This window comes from Halichoeres trimaculatus, unplaced genomic scaffold (genome assembly GCF_033239565.1).
Source record: "Halichoeres trimaculatus isolate MK-OKI-2021-1 unplaced genomic scaffold, fHalTri1.1 fHalTri1_scaffold_6, whole genome shotgun sequence".
Lineage (NCBI taxonomy): Eukaryota > Metazoa > Chordata > Actinopteri > Labriformes > Labridae > Halichoeres > Halichoeres trimaculatus.
This window is the reverse complement of record NW_027437184.1, coordinates 35,487,785-35,510,364: the sequence shown is the minus strand read 5'-3', so window position 1 is coordinate 35,510,364 and position 22,580 is coordinate 35,487,785. Positions and strand designations below refer to the sequence as shown.

Below are 22,580 nucleotides of genomic sequence, written 5' to 3'. Positions count from 1 at the left end.
ATGCAGCTTACCCAGCTAAGTGTGGACATGGTCTTAGAGACTGGAGGTACAACAACCAGGCCTGCATGCTGGGGGCTCAGTAATGCAGAAAAACACAGCATGAGGAGCTCTTAAAGATAGGTCGGTTGGATGTGGCAGTTGAAGAATGAGCATGCCAGGCTACTGCCATCTTCAGCAGTTATCTCATCATAAAAAAACTCCCTCAGGTGTTTAGGTCTTAGAGCAATGACTTCATGTTTTCTGAGTCTAGCAATAAAAAATTCTGCTCATCCAGGTTTTTAATTTTTAATGCATGTTTCCAAGTAAATCTGTCTCTCAGGGTCTATTCTTTACCCTGCAGCTCCCCGACAGATGACACCTCTCTCCAGCTGATCTAAGTCAGGTTGTAGCATGTTTTAAAGTCTACATGGAGCCTCCAGTGTCTCTTTATGAAGTCATTCTGATCCTGGACTTGTGTTTTAGTCATCTGTCTGAGCCTCTCTATATTGTCTCATCAGTTTAGTATTTGAATATCCCTTTCTCTTGTAAAGAAACTGTACAGCATTCATAATTTCATGCCACACACTGCCATCTGGTGTCCAAATGATTGTACTGCAGCACACCTCTGCACACAGAGATTTAAAGACAGTAAATTTTTTGGTTTGCTTTTCAGAAAATAGTTTATGTTTATAATTGCCTCTATTTGGTGACATCATCCTTTGTGCAGTGTGAGGCAGATGAATATGACACAGGTGTGTTGGAGCAGTTTATTTGGTTTCATTTTAAAACAGAAAAAATGAATTTAGTGTAAAGAAATATGAATCAACGAAAAACTGCAAACTTCTCAAGTTTATATTCAACTGTTCCTCTTTGAATTACCTGTTACTAACCCATCTAACGGACATTTTAATGTGAACATATGTAACAACTGGTCCTGGGTTAGCTCCTCTGAACAGAACTAAAGTGAATGGAGACGGGAATCTCTCTGATCAGATGATGAAACAGCTCCTCAGTCCCTCATGGTTGCTGGCCGTTGTTTCTCTCTCCGTTCTCTGCGATCTTGCGTTTTTTCTCCTCTGTGGACTCTCTGAAGATGTTAGCTCGGTAGTACTGCAGCTCTTTGATGCTCTCTTGGATGTCGTCCAGCGCTCTGAGGGACACAGACAGACCTTTAACTGCATGCTCAGGACAGCTCAGCTGACCTTAGAACCCTTTAGTTTACTCTGATTTACACAGAAACATAACTGGAAGAAAAGATGTTTCTAAAATAACTCTGGGGTTTCTGTGCAGGGCTGTTTATTCACATTGTCAACAAGAACAATAGTGAGTGCAGCCTTTAAGGTGTGGTTTCCTCATTTCCTCCATAACTTGAGTGTTTGGAGGGAAATCCCAGCAGCAAAAAGCAGAGCAGGATGTTCTGTCAGTGTTTATTACTGTTCTTCATTTTGCTCTTTGACAGAGATTTTCCTTCTAAGACACATCTCATGTCCCTTTTTTGTAACTCTTAGATATTTTTTTTCCCCGAACTAACACTATCTGACAGCTGCTGAAATTAACTGCGGAAAAGATTTACACTGGTCCATAACTGGAGTTATGGAGTGAAGAGAAATATGCCAACACCCAACCCACTCGCTCCAGGAGAACTTCCTGACTTTGACCTTCTGTGTTCCCACATCAGCTCACCTGAGATCCTGGATAAGTTTCACTACAGGGCTAGCAGAAAAAAGGCCTGGAACACTCAGTGCTGTGTGTGTTCACACAAACAGATGATAAAATCAAAAGGGGCACCGATGAACGAGACAAAAGTACAGATCAAAGTGTCATTTACTATAGTTTCAGTCACTGCACCACACACCATCAGAGAGGTGAGGTTATATCAGGTTATATAAGGTTATAATATTTAACTAAAACGAAACTTAAAACGAAAACTAAAATTTACAATGCAATACATTGCAGTTAACTCAAACTAATAAAAGCTAGAAAAGAAAACAAAAACAATAAGTAAACTAAAACTGTATCTTGTGTTCACAAAACTAACTGAAACTAACCAAAATTAAAGACAAAATGTCCTTAGTTATAGTTTTGACAATGTTAACAGCCTTTAGGATTTAAATTAATCCGACACATTTTCCCGACCAGTTGTACGACAGTTTTAGGCAGTTGTCAGTGCCGCACAGCACCATCACAGCGACGTACTGGGACGAGCTTGTTTACTGCACTGACTGGCTGTGCGCTGTGCTGCTACAAAACATAGAGGAGCAATGAATTAGAGCATCTGTAATAATTTAATTGCATGTGAGTCTGACTTTAATTGTATTTGTGTCTGCCTTTATTGTTACAGAGTCTAAGTTTCTAATTATTAAAGCTCATATTATATTGTTTTATATAATTTATGTTTATATTATTTCTATGTAATTTATGTTAACATTATTTCTACAATTTATGTTTATATTTTCTACATTAAGTTTATATTATTTTCTTGTGTTTAAGGCAGCAGCCAACAGTTCAGTATGAGCATTGACTGAGCAGTGAGCACTATGTTGGACTTGAAAATAAACAGTATGACAAAATATTTGACCTTTTTGAATCCTGCACCTGGTTAATAAGGTATGAAAAAACTAAAACTAAACTAAAACTAAACTAAAACTAAACTAAAGCTAAACTAAAACTAAGCCTTGTTGCAAAAATCAAAACTAAATAAAAACTAGAATGCCCGCTCTAAAACTAATTAAAACTAAACTGTAATGGGGACAAAAAAAGTCAAAACTAACTAATACTAAACTATAATAAGAAAAACAATGTCAAAACTAACTTTAATTCCCTCAAACCTCTGAAATAATGTTTTAGATGTCTCAGATTTGCTTAATGTAGCTTCTTTGTACATGTAAAACCAAGTGGTGTATACAGACGTTTTGACAAACAACACATGTTCTCACCACCCAAGAGGGCAATTTATATTTTTTTTCTTATATTGGAAGGCGCTTTAATGCACATTTTTTGCAACCCAGGAGGGTACCCAAGCCATCACTAAGACTCCCCAAAGGGCATTTAAGCACACATTTTTGCATCCCCAGAGGGCAATTAAGCACAATTTTTCGCCTTCCAAGTGGGAACTTTGGGACATATTCTCACCAACCGGAGTCTTTAGCGTGGGTTTTCCTTCACAAGGAGGAACTTTAACACAGATTTTTGCAACTTAGTGTGCATTTAAGCCCCCTAGGAGGGCATTTAGGGGCACATTTTTTGCCTGCCAAGAAGGCACCATAAAGTGCATTTTTATCCCCCAAGAGGGCACTTAAGCACGTTTTTTTCCACCCAAGGGGGCAGTTTGTCATGTTTTAAATAGCTGAGAGAAGAGTTCAGTGTGGTTTGCCACACAGGTGGGCACTTTAGCACATGTTTTTGCCCTCAAGAGGCACTCTGGCCTGGGTTTTGGCTCCCATGAGGACACTTTAGCCTGTGTTTTGGGCCAAAAAAGGGGGTTTCATGCATTATAGTGCATAATAAGTAATGTCAGATGCTAGCATGGGTGAAGGACTAAATTCTGATTATTTAAATGTGACCCTCCTGCTGTAAGAGACAAAGAACATGTGCCCTTTGACCTCCATTTCATTCAAGACCACCTTGTTTTTTCTCTCAGAATCTTTATTCTGTCTGCCTGTCATGATTCACTGTGAGAACATTTGATCTGACTGCTTGTTTGTGTGCAGTTTCATTCATGAGGATCTTTGTTGGTTAAACAAACAATGGTGCAGTTTTAAAAATATGAATTATTTCTGATGCACACTTTTACCTGGGTTTTGTTGTAAGAACACTCTAAGAACAGATCCTACAGATTAGTGCATGTGTGAAAGGGGTTATTCTTGTGGACAGTCGATGTGTACCTGTGAGATGCTTTCTTCTGAGGTGCCATCTTGTATTCTTCAGGAAACCACCGTCTGAACACACAGAGGAACAAACATTAAGCTTCATTTGCATCAAGTCTGTCAAATACAGAGGATGTGCTGTCTTTAATTATCCTGATGAAGCACTGAGTAGATTTACTTTAACCAGGCTGTAATGAGATGAGCAGGAAACAACTGTCAGCCGGGCTGGAGCACAAACTAATCTGATTACTAAGGCTGTGGTTATCGACTGCTTCCACATCACAACTCTACCTGCACACTTCACAGAGGACAGGTGTGAGACTGATGAGGGACAATCTGAATGAAGGCTCACACAGATAACTACATACACACACACACACGCACACGCACGCACACACACACACACGCACGCACGCACACACACACACACACACACACACACACACACACACACACACACACACGCACACACACACACACACACACACACACACACACACACACACACACACACACACACAGTGAGAGTGTGAACACTGGCCTGCTCAGCTCCTTGATGGTGCTGACATCGATGATCCTGTAGTGAAGGTGGAACATGAACTGGGGCATGAACTTGTCCAGGAACTTTTTGTCTGCGTGCACAGAGTTTCCTGCAAGAGGACAAACACATGGTTCCTCTAGAGGCTCAGTTACTTCACAGATGTGCTGCTGGTTGTTAAAGAAGTCTCTCACCTGCCAGGGGACACTGTCCAGGAGGCGTGTGCTGTCTGATGAACGACAGGAACTCGTACTCTGCCTGCTCCAGACTGATTTTACTGTCCCGCACAGCCTGGGTCAGTCCTGACTGAAGCACAAAGACACGGTTACCCTTCAACCCTTTACATCACTAGTTCCTGATCCTCCAGTTTGTGATTATGCCTCATTGGCCTTATACACATTAACACTTCGTATCATTGGATCACTTCAGGACAGGTGGCCTGATATTTCCTGGAATGTTTCCGTTCACACATCACATGCACCTGACAGCAGGAGATGATCTGTGATGGATCCATTCTTACAACTTATAGCTCACTGGTCACATTCTGTGATAGACATGAGCATCATCACAGTAACCTCAGCCTGTGGTTGGAGAGGGGTAATGACACCTGATGATGCTGAGAAAAATTGTTGTATCACTGTATAGAGATTTTTTGTTAATTTTTTTTTTCCAAGTGTAAGTCCTTCATTTTACTCTTTCTCTATAAGCTGGGTTAAAGAAAGCTGAGATGTCAAATACCCTGAATAAATCCTACAAACTGACTTACATGTGATGTTCATTCAAAAAGTGGACTAATAATCACAAAAATAGTGAATATTAAATATTAAATTAACAATTTATATCAAATCGGCACCCCAAACATTGTAAAAACTTGAATTAGGACAAAAGCAAATCCTCCCAGCCCTGATGCTAACTCAACCTAACTTTTGATCCACGTGAACCCAGTCAAAGAGGTGGACTATGAGCAGCTACAACACACCAGAAGTCGATTGAAATCCATTATTAATGGTTACTTTAGGTTATAGTTAGTTAGAAGCAATTCCAAAGTGCATAATCTGTTACCTATTAAAGGGGACATATCATGCTTGTTTCTCCTTTTCACTATGCCAGACTAGGATGCCTTTAAAGCATCTCTGCCCTCAGTACAAGTCATTTAGTTCCTTCATTGCCCCACAATAGCGTTCTCAATATCCTCAGTTTAGGCCATTCTGAAGATCTCGTTGAAACGCTCCGTTTGGAGAATGACCTCCAGTAACCTTGCAACGTCACAGCCCTTTGTGCTCTGATTGGTCAGTTCTATCCGAGGGGCGGAGGAGGTGGAGCTAGGGGGCGGTTTTTGCAGCATGGCAGTATTCACAAAATCGCCACATAGAATGGAGCAGACCGAGCGAGTTTGCTGTTTGCCAAAACTTCACCGTAAGGCATTGATAGCACTAATAAAATGGCAGAGTGTAGGATACGTCCTTTTGTATTGGACCCTGAGTCAGACCCGGACGGTTCTGCAGCTCAGGAGGAAGAAAATCCACCTGGACACAGATCATCTCAGGACGCTTCAGTGTGGTGAGTCAAACCGGTACTGTAACATGTATAGTTTATACATTTATACTCGGCTCTTGGTGGGTGTATCCCTCAGTGGCGGTTGTGTGTCTAACTGACATCACAGAGGAGGAGCTGATTTATCAGATTACTCCAATAAAAAGAAAGGATCCTTGTGTTGTCACGACGGTCGAAATCTCGCAGCTAAATGGCAATGACCTATTATCAGAGGCATCAAATCTCGTTCTAAGATATCAGAAAAAATACAATATCTCATTTTTTTTTCAATTCAGGGGGTGTAAGGTCTTGTTTTCAAATTTATTATATTATATGTAAGTATTAAATCAGGCATCAGCATGATATGTACCCTTTAAAGATTTACAATTTAAATTGAATCGGCACCCCAAAAATTGTAAAAACTCAAATCAGGAGAATAGCAAATTGTCCCAGCCCTGATGCTAACTCAATCCAGCTTTTGACCCACGTGAACCCATTTAAAGAGGTGGACCATGAGCAGCTACAACACACTAGTAGTTGATTAAAATTCATTTTTAATGAATGTTAATTGATTCATATAGACATTACTTTAGATTATAGTTAGTTAGAAGCAATAAACTGCATAATTCGTTACCGATTCAAGTCAAGACAGTAACTGTTAGTTGATTGGATTTTCTGTCATTTAAGGCTTGTTCTTCATTTAATATTACAACATGATGGATTGATTCCATGCACCTGACATGCCTGTGGTCAGTTCCAGTTGCTCCTGCTCCATTTTTCTTCTTTCCATTATTTTACCCCTTTTTTGTATTTGGATAAGCTTGTTAGATTTTTTTTTTTTTTGCTGGTTTCTTTGAGCTGTGTCCTCTCTGGACATGCAGCTGGAAAGAGATGTTGACTGTTTTCCCTGCTGGAATCATGTTTTAACTTTTAACTCACTCTGTTGTTGCTGCTGTTGATCCTTTGTTTACTCCATGCTCAGATGGTAGCTCTGAAGCCTGAACCCTGGGTATTAAGATGCACTGATGATGGAGAGGAGGCAAGAACTAGGAAGGAAGAGAGCTGGAGCAAGATGATAGAGGCTTTTGGAGAAGCCACATCAGCTGTGTCTCCTCTCTCATTGTGAACAATGTGAGATCTCTGCTGAATGAGATGGAGGAGCTAACAGGACTAACCAGGAGTCAGGTGGAGTGTGGAGACCGCAGTATGAGAGGTCTTACGGAGACTAGGGCTATACTGTCAACACCAACAGCTTCCAGGCTCAGCTGACCAGGAGTACACAGAGATCTACTTACATCAGAGCTTTCGAGGTTGAGGTCGTTTTAAGGGTACATATCATGCTGATGCCTTATTTAATACTTACATATAATATAATAAATTTGAAAACAAGACCTTACACCCCCTGAATTTTTCAAAAAATTAGATATTGTATTTTTTCTGATATCCTAGAAATTTGATGCCTCTGAAAATAGGTCATTGCCAGTTGGCCGCGAGATTTCGACCGTCGTGACGACACAAGGATCCTTTCTTTTTATTGGAGTAATCTGATAAAGCAGCTCCTCCTCTGTGATGTCAGTTAGTCACACAACCGCCACCGAGGGATACACCCACCAAGAGCCGAGTATAAATACAGCTCCCTTCTAGCTCTGGCTAACTTGAATGAGTGCTGGATGCAGGGACTCTGCTCTGCTGAGCAGCTCGGCTTTACATGGTGAATTAGCAGTTAAAACACTGTAGTTTTAGCAGATGTCGTAATACTTGTGAGACTGTGATATTTGCACTAGTTATGACATGCAATGTGAACCTGGACCACAATAATGCTGCAGTAATAACATAGTGAGGAACTGACGGTAAAGGCGATCTTTAGACTACACTTTCAGCATGATGGATAAAACAGACAGAGAAAAGTGAAGGAGCAGGATGGAGCCCTGTTTTAGAAATAGTTTATTGGTGAAGTCTGCCTATATTTCCACGTATAAACTATACATGTTACAGTACCGGTTTGACTCACCACACTGAAGCGTCCTGAGATGATCTGAGTCCAGGTGGATTTTCTTCCTCCTGAGCTGCAGAACCGTCCAGGTCTGACTCGGGGTCCAATACAAAAGGACGTATCCTACACTCTGCCATTTTATTAGTGCTATCAATGCCTTATGGTGAAGTTTTGGCAAACAGCAAACTCGCTCGGTCTGCCCCATCCAATATGGCGATTTTGTAAATACTGACATGCTGCAAAAACCACCCCCTGGCTCTACCCCCTCCGCCCCTCTGATAGAACTGACCAATCAGAGCACAAAGGGCTGTGACGTTGCGAGGTTAATGGAGGTCATTCTCGAAACGGACAATCCAACCAGATCTTCAGAATGGCCTAAACTGAGGATATTGAGAACGCTATTGTGGGGCAATGAAGGAACTAAATGACTTGTACTGAGGGCAGAAATGCTTTACAGGCATCCTAGTATGGCATAGTGAAAAGGAGAAACAAGCATGATATGTCCCCTTTAAGCTATTCTGTTTCTTACTTGTCTTTTTTTTAATATTAATTGCTTCTTTTTTTTAACTTTCCATTAGTACCCTGATTTTACTTGTTGTATAAAGGTAAGTGTAATGACTGAACTTCATCCTGGGTTAAATAAAGTATTTCTGATTTCTAATTTTGGAAACAGCCTTGAGTGCCCACTCAAAGAACAGTAGATATTGGCACTTCCACATTGGTTTGATACTTCACACTAAAGGTTGACAGCTGGCTTTATAACACTGTGGCTCTGAAGCTGGTATGCTACTTTTGGGTAAAGAAGGAAATTTGTTTTAAATTTCAAGTGCAACTTAAAGGTCGATTGTTTCACAAGATTAATACGTTACTGTGTCTGAACACAGCCTCTGAGACAGTGAATAGTTGTTTTCATATAGGTGATAAACAAGGGAAGGGCAATTGAGAGGAAGAAGCAGTCACTTTCAGTGAAGCATCATTCCCAATAGTCAGAATGTCTCTCCTTAATACTCTTTCCTGCTTGCCTCAGTTGTGTTTGTGTTATGGAAACATCCTTGAAGATGTTGTAGTGATACTAACACAGTAACAGGAGACATTACTCATCACGCCTCCTACAAGCTCTACACCCCTCTCCACCAAACTGTGTATTAAATGCTGTATGTGAAAATGTGTGTGACACTGACTGTTCATCTGGTGAATGTGTGAGGCAAGTTCCTGAAAGCATCAGGGCTTGAACAACCTGAAACTATGTTAAAATTTAACAGTGTAAAAAGAATAAACTGATGTATATTTACTTAGACTGAATGCTATTACAGCTGGAGTACAACCATGTCAAGAGTTCAGGTGTAAAAAGGGTTGAGATGCACGGATGAGAAGATAAATAATAACTCTTGTCAGATGCACTCTGACTGATGACTGATACCTGGTGTCATGGGGAGCATGTGAGAGCGCAAACCCATAGCTTACCTTCCCATGATGCTCCTTGCACCACTCTGACATCTCATCCAGCAGCTTGTCTGGCTGCTTGATGATGAGGTTAGGCCCCTGCAGAACCAAAAAACATCATTTACCTCAGAGGACAAAGAGAAGACAAATCTGCTGCTGTTAGTGTGTCAAATACCTCAGCTATAATGTTTAGGTCAGAGTCTGTGATGATACAGGCCATCTCAATGATCTGATCCTTCTCTATGTCCAGCCCCGTCATCTGAAACACACACAGGAGTCGACGAACCCACAGTCATGTCCTCTCTCCATCAAATTTACAGCTGCAAGACAAACTATGTTAACCTTTGTAATTACCTAGATTTATGGACATTGAATGTGTTCTGATCATCATCTACGTCACAACAACAGCCAAACAAAGCCTGCTTCAACTAATATTTCAGAAACATTTATTATATGTTTTCTTGTTTTTTTGGTTCATTGGGGGAGGAAGTCAGTGCTGTGCTATATAAAAAGAAAAATAAATCTTCATGTTTGAAGTTTGCAAAAGAGCCTCTGGGTGTTCCACAGCACTACTGGCAAAATATTATGTGGACAGCTGAAACCAAAGTTGAAATGCTTGGAAGGAACACACAACACACAACAACTGTGACGTATGATGGAGGAGGCATCATGGTTTAGGGCTGCTTTGAATTCACAAGATTATCTTTCCTCCTCCAAAGGGTTCGCATGCTTTTTCTTGCAACCGTGGGTTAACATTATTATCTGCCTGTAAAGTCACTGGGAGTAAAAACTCTATGCTAATATGATACATCACTGCTTCTGTGCCAGTGTGATATCAGGTGATATGAAAACGTCAGAGAACACAGAAACACCTGGAGCTTCAGATATAACATGGTCAGCAGGTCAACACTGAGCCAGCTCTGCTGTCGGTGGATCAGTTTACTCTCACTTCGTCACATGTCAACACGGAAGCATGCTACAGGAGACATGTCAACATGCCACAGGAGATATGTCAACATGCCACAGGAGATATGTCAACATGCTACAGGAGATATGTCCACATGGAAACATGTCAGAGTGGACACAGGAACATGTTCCATGTCTCCCTAGCGGTTGGTGACCGTTACCTACCTTTAGTGATCTAACCATTAGTTTGCTGGCCCAACGCCACTTCCCTGTTATCATGTGAACATGCTGGGTTAGCTCCGTGTAGCATGTGCTAACTTTATCAAAAATACTGACACTGAATTAAACCTCCCAGCTATAGACCAGCCCCAGCCCCACACTCACCTCCAGGTCTACCCAAACCATCCTCTGAGATATAGCTGTAGACGACATGGACGCCTGGACGTTAAACCTGGAACCGAGTGATGTTATAGTACCGGGGCCCGGAGCAGTGGTGTGGTAGATTGTAAAGTCCAACGATGATTTTTTCTGTAATACTCTCCCACGGAGTGAGTGATACGATGCCTTTGTACACCGGGCGAAGAACTGCCTCCTCTTGCAGAGAAACTCCGAGAAAATCCACGCTGCGGTCCGTGAACACACCGGCATCCTGAGCCGACTTCTGATCTCAATTGTCGTAAATACAACCTCTTCACCACTGTCATCTCACTTATCAATATAATAAAACAAAGGCACTCAAAATACGTATTTCTGTAATGCGATTTGTTTTAATCTATCCATATTAGTATTCATTATATAAAAATATTTGAAATATTATCACACAATCGTATTTGAAAATATAATTTCTATCCAGAAACAGAAAACCTTTTCATTTTGTCACTGCCAGGGGGCGGTATTTGGTCCTTACATGTGCCGTTATAACTTCAAATTAGTCTATAGAGGAAGAATAAAGGTCGCCTCAGGTATCTTAGGAGCTGACAGGCTAACTCTGGCACCAGGGCTGTTTTCAGTGACAGCGGTTGTGTTTTTAGCTCCTCGGTTTGGATTACAGGGGAGTTTTACAGCAGTGGACGGTTAGCTTTTTATTTAGTTCTGCGGCTAGGTCTGAGAGCAGAGCCCAGTGTCAACAGTCGTGACAGCTAGCATAACAGTTAGCATCACAGCTAATTCTGACAGCAGTGTCCGCTGTCAGGAAGAAGTGCCACCATGTTCTCCTCCGTGTACGTGGGCTAACATGTTAATAACGCTGTGCTACGTCTACCTGTGGGTGCGGTTCCACAGGTGTTACTCTGTGCTCATCCGGAATAGTCTGCTTAGACTGAACAGAAGCCGCTTTAGCTTCACCTTCAGCCTATGCTCCAGCCCGGCCTCTGCCCCGCCGCCTGCCGGACCCCGCATCTTAGCCCACCGGCATCCCAGCTCTCATCCCCCCGAGGACCAGGGGCAGGAGGAGCGGGTGTTCCTGCAGCTGGGGGACAAGGCCGTGTACGTGACAGAGCCGCAGGTTAGTGTTGTGCAGTTTGAGTGTCATTAAATGAGAGATTCAGTGTGTGAAAAGGTGCCCGACACGTCCTTTTTGCATTCAGATACCGGACCACAGCAGTCAAGAGGCCTAGTGTAGCCCTAACATGTGAAACTAATGTTAAAGTGCGCTTTATCTACCGTGTTGGCATCCCTCTGCCTCTTATAGGAGCAGCACAGTTTTACTTAGAGTAGCTACTTAAAGACTATCAAACCAAATACCTGGTTTAAGACTTACAACTATGTTTCTGCAGTGCACATTTGTATTCATCAAAGACCCCATCATTTGCCTTACATGGTCCAGGTTGAGATATTACTGCAGAAGTATTGTTACTTTCTCTATACTCGTCTGTTTAACACGGCATGCTTCATTCTCCACCCAACCCTACAGCCCTGATTCCAAAACATTTGGGATATAGAGTAAAGACAAAATACAGAAAATGTTCAGTGTTTGATATCACTGTCCCATCGCCTCATTTTGCTTGTATCAAATTTACATTCAAATACAAAAAGAGAAAAAAATGATCATTTTACATTTGATGCAAGCTAAATGAGGTGATGGGACAGGGATCTCAACACTGAACATTTCTATAATGCTAATCTAACACATCAAGAAACATCTTCTAGTTGATAAGGTTAACTTGCTCTTGGTTGTTACCATGAACTGGTATAAAAAGGACACTTTAGAGAGGCAGAGTCTCTCAGAAATAACTACTCTGTGAGAGACTGCATCAATGCTTCATGTAGATTCCTCAATTCCTTGAATGATTCGAGGTACTCAATTACAAAAAATACTCGAGTAATTTTCTCTGCCTCAAGGAATCGTTTGCTTTTAAAAAAGATCAAAGAGTGGTATTCAAATAGAGCTGAGGCCATATTAAGAGAGTTTTCAGACCCCTCAAGCTACCTCTTATACAAAATAGCAACTAGCAACAAATCTAGCTTCTTTTCTGGAGTTTGGAGACTAATGGGTCATTCTACGAAACGGGTGCTCTTATTGACATGCTGTATCAAAAAATCTATTTCTTAAAGAGAAAAATTTTCATTCAAAAAATAACTGCTCTTTAACTAAACAAAAATGTATTGTATCCGATTACTTGATGAATCGATGGGATATTCAGTAGAATACTCGAATACTAAAATATTCAATAGCTGCAGCCCTAGCCTCATGGCTGTTCTCTGGAAGGATGGGGATCACCCGGCTTTCTGTCACTGTATGGGGCTGCATAAGAGCTCATTTCATAGTCAGCTAAACACCTCTGGGAAACCACTGAGACACGATCAATGCGGAAGAATTGTCCAATGGAGCAACTTATGATGCCAATCAGATAATACCTCTTCCAGATAAGACCTTACATAATTAAGAAAGACAATGCAAAACCCCATTCTGTACATATTTGAAGAGCATGGCACTGTGGCAGAAGAGTTTGTCTGACCTGCCTGCCTGCATTCCTGATGGGACATCTATTAAAAACATCTTGCTGGCATGACATGAAAACATGGCAAAGTACGACCAAATGTTTGAGCAGTTGAAAGCTAATGTCAAGCAAAGATAGGCAACATTTTGTCTTCCAGACTGCAGAAACTGGCCTAAATGTTGTGCACTTTTAAGGAAAGTACCGTATTTAAGGTTTTAGGATTCAAGCTAATCATGCAAGGATCTTATGTCACTTTTTTAGTCTCTGAAGTTAGTCTCTAAATAATGCCATTGAATTAGTTTCTCTTCACAAACCTGTGGCATAACCAGTTGTGTTGTGTCCTTTTCCATGAATTGATTAAAATCATATCGAGAGCACGTTGCTTGCTAAAATAATTGTCTTCAATGAATTGCAGTGTGTGTAATAACAGAAGTTATCTGTTATTTATTTTTTACCAGGTTAAAGGAAAAAAAAAGTTTTGCCCTATTTGGTGCAAATGACTGCACTTATTGACCTCAAGGTGGTGCTGTGACCCCAAGTTTACTGTTTCACTCTCATCCCTGATTTTTTTCTTAGGGTTCATTTTTGTATTAATCCTCACAGTCTTCTGTAGATTCTCTGCTTAACAGGTCGAATACTGCACTTTCTGTGTGTGTGTGTGTGTGTGTGTGTGTGTGTGTGTGTGTGTGTGTGTGTGTGTGTGTGTGTGTGTGTGTGTGTGTGTGTGTGTGTGTGTGTGTCCTGCATGACCTGACTGTGACCGTCACTAACCACTAATCTCTGGGTAACAGGCTTGTAGTGCTGTGAGTTCCTACCACGTGTCTGTCTCTCCTCTGTGCCGTCTACAGGCATGTGATGACCTCAGCAAATGGACGCTGCTGCTGGGCTCCTCTCTGATCTGTGGCCCTCGAATAGAAGATATTTCATTCATCATAGAGGCTACAGGACACAGAGTGGGCTACCATTCTGCTCACACATCCAATAAGAAAGTAGGCATCACACATTAACACTAACAGCAGAAACCATCCGTCTCATTTAACAGAACTGACTCTGGATAAACACGTTAGCTCTGACACACTCTATGAACTCTGTAACAGTAGATTTAACCATCACTACTTCCTGTTTGCTGACATCAAACTTTACAGAGCTGATGGCTTGTCCTCAAAGGTTGGTGGACTTTCCATACTGAAGGTATGACAGTGTTCTGCTCCTGGTGTGTGTGGTGTGGTTTGTGTTTGCATGTGTCGATGACATGCAGAGTAAACATGGATCGGTCACAACGAGACAGATTTCAGTCGACTCCAGTGTTACTTTTCACATTTTCATGCATCAAAACTGACACTCAGCAGATGGATGGATATACACTCGTCGGCTGAAAAATAACATGTGGAACTAATGTCCATCAGAAAAGTCCTGGTAGAGCTCCTTGGTCATCAAACTGGGCTCTGATCGGTCTCGAGTAGCTAGAAGCTGCAGAAAAGCTCAACCAGAGAGTTTATAAAGGAGGAGGAGGAGGCATTAACCAGGTGGTTCAGGTTCTTTGATTTATGTCTCCTGTTTTATTTACATCCTGAATTTAAAGGGGCTGTGATGAGTTTCTTAGTGATCTTGAAAAAGTCTCCCTTCTAGATATATGCCTGATCATTATCCACACTTTATAATGAGATTATCAGCACCAGTATAAGTTATTCCTAAATGCTACTTCTTAGTTTCCCAATCGGGCTCGAGCAGAACCGGATAGATTTACAGCACATCGAGGTCTCCATGTCAACACCAGGCTGGATGACAAAGTTTAGTAGTGAGAAGAGATATTTGTGTATTTCTCTGCTGAAAATGATTTCTGTGATTAATTTTGTAGTGATGGTGGACACTGGAGCCTAACTGTCATACAGAAAAAGGACAGAAGAGCAGAAGGAAGATGAACAGCTGAGAGTGATAGAGCACGAGCTAAAAAGCATAAACAGGGGCTAAACTGTTTTTGCTAATGTTCACTCCAACCCAGAGTCAGCAGTCATTCTGCAGTGGTCTGTTCAAACTTGAGAGTCTATTAATAATTTGCAGATGACACTAATTTGTTTTTTTTCCCACAAAAACCCAAACACACTGGAACAAATCATAAATAGTGAATTAGTAAAAATAGATACATTGTTTAAATGCAATAAACTCTCTCTAAATATCAACAAAACAAATTACATTGTTGTCCACTCCCATAAAAAAGATGACATTAAACAAATTTCCCTTGAAATAAATGGACAAAATATTGTAAGGGTCAGCTCAACAAAATTCCTGGGGATCTACATTGATGAGTTTCTAATTTCAAAAAAACATACCGAAGATCTCACAAACAAACTGTCTAAATATGCTGTCCTGTTTTTTTCAGTTGAGACATTATCTCCCTCTCTCCACACTTCTCATTTTGTACAAATCTTTATTCGAACCTTATTTACAATACTGCAATATTATATGGTGTAATACATTTCCAACTCACTTAAAAAGCTTGAGATACTCCAAAAAAAAGTCATACATGCCTTAACATGGTCCAAAATTAATGCATCCACAAAACAGATTTTCCACCGCTACAACCTTCTGAGGCTTAGTGAGTACAACTACCTACAGAATGACTGTGTAATGTACCAGACTGTTCACATGTTAAACCCTAAACTATGTGACCTCATCCCAATCTGTGCTCCTCGGCACACCTATGCCACCAGGAATAAGAATCTAATTGCTGGGAAAAAACGAAGGCTAAAATGTACAAGCTGTAGCATTGTATGTAAAGGACCACAGATTTGGAACGAGCTTGATGAAACACTAAAAATGTCACTTTCCATCTCCACCTTCAAGAAAAAATTAAAAATCCACCTTCTAGAAAAGTATGTTTAGTATTTAATGTGCTGATCAATATATTATATGAATACCCGTCTCTTTTGCATCTTTTCATCTTCCTTAGCCAACACTGTTACCTTAACTCACATTAATTCAATGTAACCAGAATACTGAGATTGTCTATTATTTATTGTATGTCTATATGTATGTTGTCTATGTTTTGAGGATATCTGGCCAATATCCTATATTCATGGAAAACCGGGCCCCCTATTAAAAGCTTTAAATAGCTTCATTGGGGAGACCCCTTTCACACACCTGATTGTATATGAAAATAATAATAATAATAATGAGGAATAGATGCTTGTTGTATACTCCAAGTATTGTATTGTATCTTCTGGATGATGACTTGTGTGTGTGAATAAACTAAACTAAATTCAAATTCAAAATGAAGAGTGAGGTTACATTATCTCTGCCTGGTAGATGACTGGTTGGACATAACCAGGATTCACTAACGTTACACTCCTGACACGTCTCAGAGCACCGGGCTGTGAGTAGAGCTAAATATAACTGGCTACTAAACTATGGTATGATCTGACAAAGTTTCCTTGTTATCACAGTCAAAGCATAGCTCTACCTAACTGTTGATAAACACCTTACCTTGTGGTGTTGTACCCAGTAAAAAGTTGTCTTAAATAAAGAAAACTAGAGTTTAAAAGAAGATCTGATCTTCATTAATTTCCAAAACAAGCAAACGCCTCGTTGAGTGACGTCTTCAAGACAGTGTGCGTGAGACTCCAGGCCAAAAGGTGTCACTGCTATCCACTTCTCACATGTTCTTTAACTAATGAGAATAGACACCGATAAGCCTGCGAGCCAAAGGCTGAGTCCACCAACATTTGTTCTGAACAGAGCTGCATCAAGTCAAGCAGAGCTTACTCAGCAACTCACGTGTTTTCAGTACGCCTCTGTGACACAGGGCTGTGGCTTCAGCCTGATTTATTTCATCAGTGTAATATCATTGCCTCTAGCCTAAACTGTAGGTCTGCATAGCCTGTGTACCTACCCAAAGGCCTACGCACTTAGCCATTGTGCAACTGCAAGCCCTGTGAGCAAGGTCATGTTTCCAAAAGTTACATCTCTGGAACCCCAGCACATCATTCATACATTTCATCTCCTCTCTATTAGACCTGGTTATAGTCACATCTAGGCCTGTCACGATAACAAATTTTGCTAGACAATAATTTTTAAAATATTATTGCCGATAAATGATATTATTGTCAATATTATTTTGATATTTATTTTGATTTTTTTCCATTTTTTCATTGATGTAATTATGATAAATGGGATAATAAAGTGAGTACACCATATCAAAAGCAAGAAACTTTAATTTCGTAAGAGTATTTAACTGTTATTAAAAGGTCAGGATCTTTTAAATAAAATAAATTAAACAAAACATATAGTAAATTTAACAAACAAGAAAGAGAAAAAAAAATACAATGAAAATGAAATGGACTCTCTTTTAGAAAAAAATACATGTCAATGAAAATAATTAATACTAATCAAAAACAATAAAACATAGACCGTGTCTCTAAAGAAAAAATGAAACTCAACAACAATAAAAACTATAGCCTAAATAAAAGGAAGTTTATACAGTTCCTGAATTGTTTGTAACATGTACTTTTCCCAGTCAATCCGTACTCTCTGTCAAACATTTTGAACATTTTTGGCTTTCAACCGTATTGAAGGGCTGCATTTCTTTGGCAATGCATCTGTCTTTGAGCGCCCACCATTTGGCGCTTTTATTTCTATTTACTTTGCAGACCAAAAGCCTCAGTAAGAGCGGATTGTCAAAGATCAAGGCTCCGCTGCACCTCCCTTTCTTCTTCTTCGTCGCCACTATTTTCAAACAAATGCGACATATCAGCTCGTAGGTGTTCATGAGCTCACACTTTGTTCATTCTGATAAAAAACAGAATATTCCCACACTGGGACTGTGGCAGGCAGCTTAAGAACCGTATCTTTCGTGTCATCACTCATATTAGCGTGTGTTTCCTCCTTACCCCTCAGGACGCTGGCTTCAGCTCTCTCCGTGTGTGCGCGCGAGCAGCCCTGTCTTCACCCCAAAGATCGCATTTTTGACAGATGCTCACTCCGCTATAAATCCGCTAAATCCGCTATAGAACCTATGCACCCCGATGTTAGGAAAGATAGACGTAGTGAGCCATCTTCTCATTCAGCCTCTTTGGTCGAAAGAGAGGAGGAAAACAAACATGCATGCAGGTGTCAGTTTATCGAGGCTGGCAAACTTACCGAGGACGTTTTTATTTATCGTTCAGTTAATTGATTTATTGATTATCGTGACAGGTCTGGCTACAGCGCAGAGTCACCACAGAAGTATAAACCAGGCTTTAGACTGGGTGTGAAGATAGAAATGTCCAGGAGATGACATCCTGTGAAGCCTTCAAACTCACCAAAGCTTTTAAAACAGAAATATCAGTGGCTTCATTTAGTTAACAAGATGCTAATAACAAGCAGACACTTTCATCCACAGACAAACTGTGGAATCCTGTCACTGCAGCACGTTCTTCATGCAGCTCAGACATCAGTATGTCTGTTGGATGTTTTTTTAAGACTGTTTGTGCTGTATGCCTTCATTCAGTGACAGGACAGAGAGGATAGAAGAGGAAACTTGGAGCAGAGAGTAGAGAATGCAGCTCACTCCACTTTAGCCTCTAAACATCCTGTTCATGAGGTGGTTAAACCAGCCCCCCCTTTAGCATCAGTACGTGTTGCTGCCTGCCTCGACGTCTGAGAGCTGGTGTTTGTATCAGACATGATGAAGTCTCCACTCTGTGCTCTGTGGGTCTGACACATGCTGTGTGGTGTGTTGTGTGCAGGTGCTGAAGTGGTCTGACTACTGTCTTCCTCTGGCCTGTAGCCCTGGCACGCCGTTCAGAGCGGTGGCTCAGGCCAGCGTCGATAACTTCAGTCGTCTGGGAGTCGCTTTCATTGAAGATCGCCTTCAGCTGGACGATGGACTCCTGCCATCAAAGATAATCCGTGAGTTTCCTCTGATGTCCACGCTCTGATTTGGTGTTCTGTCATGTGATCAAACCTCTGACGTGAGCGTGTTTTGTCCTCAGCTGTCCTCCTAAAAGAGTCCACTCTCAGTGAGCTGCTGGCCAAGCAGTGTCCCGACACCCCGAAGACCGAGAGGTCGCCATGTGTGTGTAACCCTGAGCCTTCACCCCACCTCCTGTCAGCCGACCACCTCCACTTTCAGTGCCGTAAAGGCAGCCTGCTTCTCCCACAAGAGGCAAAGAATAGGTTAGAGGAGCGCCGAGGGTCTGAGCCACTCAGAAACACCCAGGAACTGGGGCCAGTAGGCAATCTTGAGGACCACTCCTTAGGGAACCACCACCACATGGAGGGTCACGGACACCACCTCCACCTGTCCAGCTGTAACGAGTGTTTGGAGCTGGAGAACAGCACCATCCTGTCTGTGAAATACGCCTCAGCAGAGAACATCCCAGACCTCCCTGATGATGACTCTGTGGGGCTGGACAGTGGGGATGAGATCCCGGACTCAGAGGACTCGAAATCAGGCGGTGGTCACAGCAGCAGGTCTGACTGTAACAGGAAACCGCCCAACGTGCTGGTGTTCACAGGCGGCTCTCAGGAGCGCTTTCAGGCTCTGAGCAAGCTGCTGTCAGAGTGCATCAACACTGACAACTACACCATCTACCCCCTCCAGCCACAGCAGGCCCTCACTGACCCCTGGATGGAAAACACCAGGCTCCTAGTCCTGGCAGAGGAGGACACCCTGACCCCGCAGCTGCAGACCCGCTTTCTCACTTACCTGAGCCAGGGGGGGCGGGTCCTGGGGCTTGCCTCCACCCTGTGCCCCGCAGGTCTCTGTCTGGAAGACCGGCAGAGGAGAGCTGGGCAGGTCAACCGGCTCAGCTTCACCAGAGAGGACAGCACAGAGCTGGAGCTGAGTGTGTTGGCCAGCAGGAAGGTCTACATCAGGGACAGTCAGGGAGGGGGGCAGGTGGAGTTGTGGGGGGAGCTGAAGGGGGACGTCCCTCATCAGAGGGACATGGTTATTGTGAGAGTGACTCATGGAAGAGACGGTGGAGAGGCTGTCCTGTGTCAGGTAAATGTGTTTTGACCCGTTAATGTTCAGAGTGACAGTAATGCACAGTGACAGTTCAGGGTCTGGTGTCAGAGTGTGATGGTTTCAGTGTGTCCCCCTTTCAGGTCCACCTGGAGCTGGCTCCTGACTCCCCTCACCTGACCTCAGGAGGGTTTGAGGAGCTGAAGATGAGTAACGCTCTGCGCTACGAGGTCCTGACAGAGATCCTCTCCTCTCTTGGTCTCAGCTGTGAGCTCAGCCAGACTCCAGCCCCGACTCCAGTCCACCTTTTGACTGTCTCACAGGTAAGACTTCACCTTTAGCACCAAACACACACACACACACAGGTGGAGATCCTGAACAATCCTTACTTACATCTCATTCTTCATTAGACAAAGAGCTGTGATGAATTGTATAAAAAGAAGTTACCTTTTAGTTGTATTTTGTAATTATGAAAGATTTATGTTTTAGAATGTCTCTCAGACACATAGTGAAAAATGCTCAACACACACTCACAAAGCATGTTGTGTTTTTCACATTAATTGTCATAGCAGAGGCACAGTTATTCTTTCTTTGTGCTGCACATGTGGAAACCTTCTCACACATACGTACATAATAATGATGATGATGATGATGATGATGATGATGATGATGATGATGATGATGTCTGCAGCAGATCTTTGGTTAGGTTTACTGACTGTGTGCAGACCAGGGGTTTGTTCTGTGGAAATGTTCAAACTTAACTTTGTCCTGTTGATATTTGATTTGATTAATGAAAAACATACAGAAAATTTTTTAGAATGAATAAGAAAAATATTAATACATTTAAAACAAACTTTGACACAAACCTGTTAAATGAAAACTCACCAGATCGAACATTTGAAATGCTGAGATTATAATGGAGGAGTGTTGTTGTAGTACTTGAAAACAGCCACTGTGGGGCGACAGAGAGCTGCAAAGGATCATGCTCAAAAGCAGAGTTTTGAAGATTGCCTTTCAGCATGTTTACTCCTTGAATCAGCCTGCCTCCTTAACCACAGGTGTAACACACTGAGGACACATTGAACAGATTTTCAGATCCCTCACTCCACATAGATTTAACTTTTACAATCTTTCAGTCTCTGCTTCAACACTTGACAAACCTTCCCATTTTTTCAGATCCTGGATTATAAAGATATCAGCAGAATTAGCTTTTATCTCGCCTGAGTTATAGAGTTTTGAGGTTGTTGTTTGACCTTTGACCCTGCTGTCGTAGCCACTTTGTTCCTACAAGCAGCAGGCCAAAGAAATGAGGGTCTGCAGAATAGTTTCCAGATTGTTGTGTGCAGGGAGTTTGTGCTCACACTGAGCCACACTCTGCTGGCAGAGCGATGCGGACTATATCAGGCTTCAGAGACGAATGATTATTAGAAGTCATTGATCCGGGCCTTTAGAGGGTTTTTTACCAAAGGCAGCACCGTCAGCAGGACTTTGGAATCAGGATATTTATGTTACAGAAATCTGCTGATGACAAAGAGAATACAGTGACTGAGTGAGGGACCGCACAGGAGGACTATCTGTAGACCCAGTCTGGATCAGCATTCAGACTGCTTGCCTCAGTGTGTGTGTGTGTGGGGGGGGGGGATTCCAGCAGGATATGATGTTAATGTGATGAGTTTTTGATTAATGTGAAGAGTCATCATCGCTCTGAACACATCACAGCCCGTTAGCTCTCTTCAGAGTGACTTCATGTCCGAGTCAGATCCAATCACGTTCAATCAGCCTTAATCTAATCAGACAGAGTTATTACCTCCCAGACACAGAAAGAATAATAACATAAAGTGATAACTTTTAATATAACATGTTTGAGGACTCCTGATTAATGAGAACAGAGCTGACCAATCACACCACAGCTTTGACATGTTTTACTCTAAACATCCATGAAACACATGAAACACACTGGACAGCTCAGAGATCATATCAAACACATTTTTCTGTAAAGATAACTGATCCTGTCATAAACTCACACAAAGAAGAAAACCACAGCTTTGGACACGGTGTCATATTGATAGGGATGGGAACAGAATTAGGTACTTTAAAAGGTACTGACCGAATTCTGTCTGAAGTACCGAGTACCAATTCACATAAAACAAACAGTAACATGTTTTGGTAGCTAAACACATCCCTGTGACTGTGAACAACTGGAAGTTTAGGTGATTTCCAATACTAGACATCAACACAAGTTTATATATTGAGGACTAAAAATGTCAAATTAAAAAAACTTTGATATTTTATTATTAAACATTTTAAAATTTGTTTTCACATAAAAACACAAAGAGTACTAAAATAGTACCACTAAGTAAGTACCAATACTGATTGCCAGTTATTGGTATTGGTATACTGTATTATATACCTTACACGTAGTACGCCCTGAAATTATATA

General features: G+C 41.6%; 2 protein-coding genes across 3 annotated transcripts in view; one reads left to right on the top strand and one right to left on the bottom strand.

The window, feature by feature from the left end:
• Nucleotides 1-699: 699 nt before the first annotated feature.
• On the bottom strand, nucleotides 700-10,952 carry smfn (small fragment nuclease). The gene is made up of 7 exons (XM_074672581.1): nucleotides 10,643-10,952; nucleotides 9,528-9,611; nucleotides 9,374-9,451; nucleotides 4,578-4,689; nucleotides 4,387-4,495; nucleotides 3,864-3,917; nucleotides 700-1,129 (listed from the first exon to the last, which is right to left on the bottom strand). Exons 1-7 carry the CDS (start codon nucleotides 10,904-10,906, stop codon nucleotides 997-999), a joined length of 834 nt encoding a protein of 277 aa, XP_074528682.1. The 5' UTR covers nucleotides 10,907-10,952; the 3' UTR covers nucleotides 700-996.
• Nucleotides 10,953-11,185: 233 nt separating this feature from the next.
• Nucleotides 11,186-22,580, top strand: part of hlcs (holocarboxylase synthetase (biotin-(proprionyl-CoA-carboxylase (ATP-hydrolysing)) ligase)) — a 32,076-nt gene continuing 20,681 nt past the window's right edge. Inside the window, exons 1-5 of one of the 2 annotated variants that reach the window (XM_074672871.1) lie at nucleotides 11,186-11,762; nucleotides 14,046-14,186; nucleotides 18,921-19,083; nucleotides 19,167-20,179; nucleotides 20,284-20,463. In XM_074672871.1, coding sequence (XP_074528972.1) covers nucleotides 11,493-11,762; nucleotides 14,046-14,186; nucleotides 18,921-19,083; nucleotides 19,167-20,179; nucleotides 20,284-20,463 — 1,767 coding nt within the window. In that variant the 5' untranslated portion in view covers nucleotides 11,186-11,492. The remainder of the gene's footprint in view (nucleotides 11,763-14,045; nucleotides 14,187-18,920; nucleotides 19,084-19,166; nucleotides 20,180-20,283; nucleotides 20,464-22,580) is intronic. The other variant, XM_074672872.1, reaches the window with a different exon arrangement.

Excerpts from the sequence above, each read along its gene's own strand:
- smfn (XM_074672581.1), bottom strand. The coding sequence starts at position 10,906 with ATGCCGGTGTGTTCACGGACCGCAGCGTGGATTTTCTCGGAGTTTCTC. Across the intron at positions 9,612-10,642 it reads TGGTTTGGGTAGACCTGGAG|ATGACGGGGCTGGACATAGA; the intron begins GTGAGTGTGGGG and ends TGTGTGTTTCAG. Across the intron at positions 4,496-4,577 it reads TGGACAGTGTCCCCTGGCAG|GAAACTCTGTGCACGCAGAC; the intron begins GTGAGAGACTTC and ends GTCCTCTTGCAG.